Source organism: Lolium perenne, chromosome 4 (genome assembly GCF_019359855.2).
Source record: "Lolium perenne isolate Kyuss_39 chromosome 4, Kyuss_2.0, whole genome shotgun sequence".
Classification (NCBI taxonomy): domain Eukaryota; kingdom Viridiplantae; phylum Streptophyta; class Magnoliopsida; order Poales; family Poaceae; genus Lolium; species Lolium perenne.
The window spans coordinates 176,013,347-176,021,445 of NC_067247.2; the positions used below are offsets into that span (position 1 = coordinate 176,013,347).

At 45.9% G+C, this 8,099-nt stretch overlaps 1 protein-coding gene across 3 annotated transcripts; it reads left to right on the forward strand.

The window, feature by feature from the left end:
* Positions 1-2,997: 2,997 nt before the first annotated feature.
* On the forward strand, positions 2,998-4,429 carry LOC127294604 (myb-related protein MYBAS1). 3 transcript variants are annotated; one of them, XM_051324456.2, is made up of 3 exons: positions 2,998-3,309; positions 3,442-3,571; positions 3,651-4,429. In XM_051324456.2, the coding sequence occupies exons 1-3, from the start codon at positions 3,189-3,191 to the stop codon at positions 4,117-4,119; spliced, it is 720 nt and encodes a 239-aa protein (XP_051180416.1). In that variant the 5' UTR covers positions 2,998-3,188; the 3' UTR covers positions 4,120-4,429. The 3 variants fall into 3 exon arrangements, with proteins under 3 accessions (XP_051180416.1, XP_051180417.1, XP_051180418.1); XM_051324457.2 differs by having other exon boundaries at positions 2,999-3,251; XM_051324458.2 differs by having other exon boundaries at positions 3,200-3,338.
* The last annotated feature ends 3,670 nt before the right edge of the window (positions 4,430-8,099 follow it).

Below are 8,099 nucleotides of genomic sequence, written 5' to 3' on the forward strand. Positions count from 1 at the left end.
CTGGCGGGCGGCGCGGCGCGAGGAGGAAGACGATGTGGTGAGAGGGGGTGAAAGAATGGATTTTTACCGGGCCGCGGGGTATTTATAGGCCGCGCTCGGAGATTCGGGATCCGGATCCAACGGTGGAAACTGAACGGTCGCGCCGTTGGATGGATGACACGTGTTTAGGTCAAATGCGGTAAAACGACGTGGAGGTAACTTAACCATGCACTCCCGAAAATTCCGGCTGAAGATTTGCATCTGCGAAAATTTAGCGCGGGAAATGAGGAAGTTGTGCGCGGGAAAAACGGAACTTCCGTTGTTAAGCATGATCTGAAGATGAAGGATTTCCGAAACCGTTAGAGTCTTTTAAGATTCCGGGTAATTCTGTGAAGATAAGATTGGCTCTCGTTCAAGCAGGGAGTAACCCGGAAATGTTCTTTGGAACGTCGATGGATGAAGTCCCGCGGGATGGGAGCATTTTCCGGCTATAAGTTGGAAAAGGAAGAAAATGCAAAGTTGGAGCTCTTCAAGTTTCTCCGCGTTACCAACGTTTGCCGGAGATCATGATGGACCAGCAAGGCGGAAACTGCAGGGGAAACTCGGAGAACTCTGGGGGCTACTGTTGTGGGTATACTTCATGGGTGTACCATCGACAGTGCCTAGATCCGGCAAGCCCGGGTGGCCCACAGATGGTGATGAGGCATGTGGCCCATCGGGCGGCCCAGTTGCTGTTGATCATGAAGGAGGAAGTCCAGCCCAGGATCAGCAGGCCGGATCCGTACCGACCTTAGGAGTAACCCGGATCCATGGAGGCCCATGAGGAACCCGGATCCAGTACGACGTGTATGGAAGGCGGATCCGTGGCGTGCACGGCAAGATATTGTACCGTAGCTAGGCTATCTGTAATCCGGCTAGGACTCTCCATGTAAACCCTAGATCCGTGCGCCTTTATAAGCCGGATCCCGGGAGCCCTAGAGGCACAACCACAACTCATTGTAACAACGCGAAAGCGCCCAGATAATTCCAGACAAGCAGCAGTAGGCCCTGTCATCGTGCAGGTGTTCCGAAGCTGGGTAACTCGCGTACCACCGTCCCGTGTGCACTCCGCCCTATGGCCCCTACTTCTTCTCCCCCTCGTGAGGATCCCTCCTCCGAGGTACCATCGATTAGGCAACGACAATGCCTAAGATAAAAAAAATAAAAAAGGAGACGAGAGGGCACATAGTGGGCTGCAAGATTGCAGGTTGGTGACATCCACGTCAGTGTTGCTTCCATGCCTTCCTGGCTTGCTCCTGGTCATGAAGAAATTGCATTTATGTTTTTGTGCTGAAGGAACCTCCAGTAACAAAAAGGCAACCAATTCAATCGCAATGGAGAAGTTAGGCCATGCGGATAAAATACTGCTCAGGACCATACTGTCCACATGCCTGTCCGACCTTTCACAACTTTCGTCTCTAGCAGATATGGTATATAGTAAATGAGACAGTTGGGATCTATAAACAGATCCAGCATTTTGTTACATCATCTCGGTTACTTATTAATCAACAACGGCGTAGGAGATATAGCACATATCGTAGAATCAAATACTATATTAATCAAATCTGACAAAAGAAATTTGCAATCAACTATTGAAAGAAAAACAGCATCAGTACAGTGTGTATCAACCACAAAGTTCATCCTAGTAGGCCGCATAGATGCACAAAAGCTTTCTCGTATGGCGTGTTTGGTGGTAGAATCTGCAATTGCATACCCTTTGTAATGGAGGTACGTATAGTCCGAGATATTTTTCTGTGTCTCGTATAGTGGCTGAAAAGAAAGGAGGGATAAAGTCCCCTGTGCCAGTGATAATGGCTGACAGAAAGGAAAAATGCTTTTCACATCCAGGAAATAAACTACAGAAGAATCCAGAGAATACTATGTGACCCTACAGATGTGGCATATGAATCTATGAATATATGTCCATAGCAAACAAGCAGTCACACTCATAGAGTAGCATAAAACAATTCTCTAGTAGTAAGAAATAGCCAAGATAAGCTATGCAAGAAACAGCCAATATCAGAACATAGTTCTGGACTTCCATCAAACACAGTATCGGATTTTCCTACTTGCGTAAAGGTCTGTCAAAATCCATTCTTAAATGCATATGAATCATGTAGAGGCAAAAAGATTGAAATGGGTAATATTAGCATGTTTAAACTGCTGTATATGTTACATACAAATTATGAGTTCCTTATGAAAGAAAGCATGCACCGGTAACAGTCTATTTCAGTCTTGGAGCTTCCTATTTGATTTGCCAAAGAATAAGATGCTAAAGGCAGGAGCATGGAAATGTATTATGGAAGTATAAGAAAAAAAATACAAGGACAGAACTTCCATATTTTCTTTTTTGAGAAAGATTAAAAAAAAACCCTGCTCGTCTTGCCTTCTGGCTAATTTATCTAGATCTCTGTCCATCAAGTGACTACTGATTTTTTTTTTAAAAACTACAAACGAAATAACCATATACTTACTCAGCTAACAATTAAGAAAATACATCACCTTACAGTTTGCTTCATTTATTTGCATTTCATCTAACAAAATGGCATGATTTGCCCTCACTTCAAAAGCGATATCTATGATGAAATATAAGCCCACACACGCAAAGTATTGAACAAAAACGTACATGCACAAATTGCTATACCATTTTCTGAGACCATGAGTGTGCTATAGTATCTTAGACTCACCTGACCCAATTACCATTAAGGCATGAAATGGCCAAATAGGTTACAGCACACATAGTAGTGCAGCGGAGTTAACTCACAGAGCAAACATGCAAGGAATAAGAGTTAGATGCATTCTGAATCCAGTATACAAGTACAGTTGACTTGACTATTCCATTCTATAATTTATAACACAAAGCGAGAGAGGAGAAGACAATTTTAATATGAGGACAACCTGAGTGATGACTCTCTAAATAACATGCACCACATCATGAGACCCGCAAGAGCTGTCTTGTCCTGCCTATAAATGAGAAGCAAGAGCCACCAAACCAGTGCACAACTAAGACAAAGTGGCGTCCTCTCCCTAATACATACCAAACTTCTTCCCATCAGGCTGGAGTTCATCAAGGATCTAAACCTGAAACTGGAGCCCAGAAGCACACAGAGGAGGAAGAACAACAAGATTGGTTCCCAGCCCATCCAAGGTAGAAGCGAACAACGCTAGAGATGGTGACTGTGCAAGATGAGATGCGCAAGGGGCCATGGACAGAGCAGGAGGACCTGCAACTGGTATGCACTGTCCGCCTGTTCGGTGATCGCCGCTGGGATTTCGTTGCCAAAGTCTCAGGTTTGAGGGGTGGGAGACCTTCAAATTAGGTAGCCATTTTTTGCAATCCTTGCCACATAGATGCAAACATCATGCAATCTCATAGTCCCTAACCAACTATGATGTTGCATCACCTTATCTATGGCCATGTAGGCCTCAACAGGACAGGCAAGAGCTGCCGCCTCCGGTGGGTCAACTACCTCCACCCTGGCCTCAAGCATGGGCGCATGTCGCCACAAGAGGAACACCTCATTATTGAACTCCATGCTCGATGGGGTAACAGGTTCGATCCAGAAGACCTTACTAAAGCAGCTTTGCTCAGCTATTACAGGTGAAACACACTGACTCCTCTGTGTGTGCAGGTGGTCTAGGATTGCACGAAGACTGCCAGGGCGCACGGATAATGAGATCAAGAACTACTGGAGGACACACATGAGGAAGAAAGCACAGGAGAGGACGACGGACATGTCACCTTCTTCTTCATCGTCGTCGTTCATCACATACCAATCCTGCCTGGTTGAGACTGCGCCAATCATCAGGATGGATGGAGGGCGCACTCATATTGGCAGCACCTGCATCTCAAGCGTACTTAAGAGCAACCAGAGTGTCATGGATGGATATTCCATGGACCAGATATGGAAGGAGATCGAGGCACCTGCCATTCTGACTCCTAATGATAAAATATACTGCAATCTCCCATGTCCTCTGGTGCCATCTCCTCCTATGGGAGATCGCTATTGTCCCGAGGTAGTCTGGAAGATGGATGATGATGAGACCGAGATGTTAGCCCCAAAATTTGGTTATGGTAATGGAGGAGATCCCTGCTATTGAAGGCTCAAGCCGTCAGGATTGAGCTCAGGTTACTAAGATACATATACATATATGCTTAACAGAATGGTCAGTACCCATGTAGCTATGTCTGCATATACATATATATATGCTTGCAAGAATTGCCAGTAGCTATGTTTGCATTAGTATGCGGGTGGTCTAAATATCCACATATGTACTGTTACAATGTAGATTTTCAGGTGTGCTCACGATGTGTGTGCCTATGTAGCGTGTAAAATAGATTGTCACTTGCCATTATAGAATGGAATATGAGAGCAGTTTATATGAATAACAAAGCTGTCAGTCTCCACTCTCCAGTGACATTCTGGTAACAATGTTAGATTGACAGAAATGAGCATTGTAATTTCTACACCATTACACTATAGGAATATTAATATCCTCCCCACACGCTTCTGAGGCTAAAAAAGGACCACAAGACTCTATAGTAACATCTCAAAGTGCAAAAAAGAAAAGGTGGAAATGGATTATTTCACCATGACTGAGCACAGGTTTATGGACACAGAATCAGAAATATTTATTTAAATAGGTCATGATTGTGTCTATTATACTCTGATGATTTCCTTCCTCAGATTGTCGAGTTTCAAAAACAGGGCTCTTGATGAAATGGCTTCTGGAATCTAAGAAATGAAAAAGAGAACAAGTGCTTCTCCCATAAGCATGCAGGCCATGGAAACACATACTTTTAATATTTAATATGAGACTGCTCCACAAGCATCTGTATGCATGTTTGATCTAAGTGGAATTGACAGGTCGCATAATTAGTGCAGAGTGAGTGGTCTATCATTTTAATCATATTAAAAAGGATGAGCATTAGACTTTGATATAATTGAAGAGTGTTACACTGTATTCAACATGTAAGATTAGCTAGAAGTTGCAGATCCTCGATTTAACAAATAGGAAACTCGGCACTGTGGTAAGGTAAGTAAAAGGTGGTGGTAAGTGATGGGCACTTCAGAGTTTTTATGTCCATCTATTTTGCTGAAAGCTTGAAAATAGAAATTGATCCTGCAACTAATTAGCATGGATTTTCTTCTGATTGGGTGAATATCTGCTTGGACCACCTAGGCAAAACCATCACTATGTGTTTCTCCACAAGATTTCTAACTGGAGGTGTTAGATAGGTAAGATTTTGAAGTTTTTTTATTTTAGAAATAAATTATCAAAATAAAGCACTTTCACATTGCTTTAAGTGGAGCAAAAGCTAGCCTTGAAGAGTAGCAGATAACCACCATCATATTTATAATTATGAAGAGAGAGGAAATGCCAAGTACCACCAGGACGTGAGATCTGGTTGTGCAGCAACAGGTCACAAGTGAGAATTCTCAATGTAACTCAATCATTAAATGAGATGGGAATCACAGGATAAGATCCAGAAACGGAAAAGTGGAATGGACAAAAGGTAAAACTCCCCCAGCACTGGGTTTAATGGAAAATCTTCACAAGACCAACAGCATAACATCCAGGGAAGATACTCGTGCTACAATTGATGTAAATTCTCAACACTCACTTTCAATCATTGAAGCTGAAAACTCAATCAAGGATTCGGTACATAACGCAAACCTTAGTACCAGACTAGACTCTAGGCCATTTCTGAAAGGAAAATGTGTTCGATTTCTACATCCGACGATCAAATAGAAAAAAATACAGCTGCGTAGCTGATTCGTCGGTCGACCATTACATTTTCTTAAGTCCCCAGCACACTCGACTTGAGAATTTCACTTCTGGAAAAGCGTGTCTCTAGTTACCACAGATGGTTAGGGGAAGAACCAGGTGATCCTTTCGCAGGTGCAAGCAGATTCGCAGGATGGGGTTTTGGATCCAGCTGCCCGTGCGGCTGGGATTACCAGCTGTGATACAGACAACAACCCCCAAAATATATAGAAGTGCCACTAATCTACAGCAAATACAGCCGCATCAGTGGGGGCGGTGGCAGTAGTTCTTCTCACCTCACTGTATATCGACGTTGCGGACGCCGAGAAAGAACGGGGGCGCCCCTCACCGCCGGCGGCGACGAGGAGTTTATTTTCTGAGCGAACCGCCGACGACGAGGTGTGCAGGGATTGGTGACTTGAGTTCTTTTTTGGATGCGGGTGCGGGACGACTGGCCCATGGGCTGGATTACCAAAGAAGACGGAGTCTTAGAGCATCTCCGGCATCCCGCAAACGGGGGCGCCTATTCCCCGCTTTGAGCGGAGCGGAAGGTTGCCTCCGCTTAGGCCGGCGTGATGAAAAAGCACGTATGGGCTCGGCCCGTTTAAAGCCTTTCTTTTTTATTCGTTCAATTCAGATTGCAAAATCTGAACGAAATTCAAAACGGAACAAAATTCAAAATTGAACAAATTAAAAACCGAAATTTTTTAAAACAAAGAATTTTTACATCGAACAAAAATATATTTGAACAAAATTCAATTATGAACAAATTTTGAATTTGAACAAATTCAAATGTGAACAAATTTCATATTCAAACAAATTTCAAACATGAACATTTGTTAACTCCGAACAAAAAACAAATCTGAACAAATTTTGCAATCGGTAAAACCAAAATAGCAAAAAAACATAAAAGAAATCATCTAAAACTCAAAAAACCTGAGAAACCCTGAAAAAAACGAAAAAACAAAGGAAAACAGTACGTCCTAAGCGCTACTGGGCCGGCCCACCCAATCCATCGCTTGAGCGGGAGCGAATCGTTCCCGCAATAAGCGGCGAATAGGTATTGCGCCCGCAAACCGTCTTTCAAAGGGATTTGGACGCGCTGGACAAAAAAAACGTTCTCAGCCGCGTCCCCCAAAGCCAATTTTTGTCCGGTCGGCCCGATACGGTGTCCGGCGCCCCGAGCCCGTCTCCGCTACACAGGGGCACTCTGGGGACGCCGGACACACGGAAAAACGTGGCGAAGCGACGCGGGCCCAACGCGTCAGCGGCACAGAGAAAATTCGTCGGCCGCTCCCGCCAAATCGCGCCTTTCCCGCCACATCGCTCCTCTCCCGCCGCACATTTCTTACATCCCAATACATTTGACCTGTCCCGCCCGCCGATTCATTCCTCCCTCCCGCCGTCGCTACCATGTTCCTCCCGCCGCCACCCTCTCCCCATCCATGGCGTCACCGACTGCCCCCAAAAAAGTAGCCAAGAAAGGGACCAAGAAGCCGCCGGGCAATGGGACGAAAGGGGCGAAGGCGCCCTTCACGAAGCCGCGGAAGGCGCCGACTCCGAAAAAGAAGCCGGAAGGCTGGACCGATGATCAGTGGCATCAAGACTGTCTGCGCCGGAAGTTGTCGACGGCGGAGCGGAAAGGGCGGAGGGCGGCGCAGTTGGAGAAGAAGGCGTCGGTGGCTCGCGCGCACCCGCACATTATGACTGGGTGCATCGCTGCCACGAACGCGAGCCCATGGAGTACGAATATGCCGCCGTACATTCCCGGAGTGTTGTCCCCGTCGACATCTGGGTTCTACAACGACGGCCCCTCCGCCACTCCCGTGTGCTTGACGCCAAACTTATCGCCGCGGTACGAGGATGCGCTGTCTCATGGCGGCTTCAACCCCAACGCTATGTTCTACTCCCCGACGTATGAGCGAGGACCCGGTTTGGAGGGCGCCCCTTTCAATGGCCGCAGGGGCCCACTCGAATTCGACGGCGCCAGTGCTGAGGAGGAGTGATACGTCCAAAACGTATCTACTTTCCCGAACACTTTTACTATTGTTTTGCCTCTAATTTGTGTATTTTGGATACAACTAACACGGACTAACGCTGTTTTCAGTAGAATTGCCATGGTGTCTTATTTTTTGCAGAAAATCAACTTTCAGGAAAATCCCCGGAAATAATTGCAATGGGCCTATTTTCACGGAAACTTACGGAGCCAGAAGAAGGGACGGAGGGGGGCCACGAGGGGTGCACACCATATGGCGGCGCTGCGGGCCCCTAGGCCGCGCCGCTCTATGGTGCCACCGCCTCGGCCAGCCTCC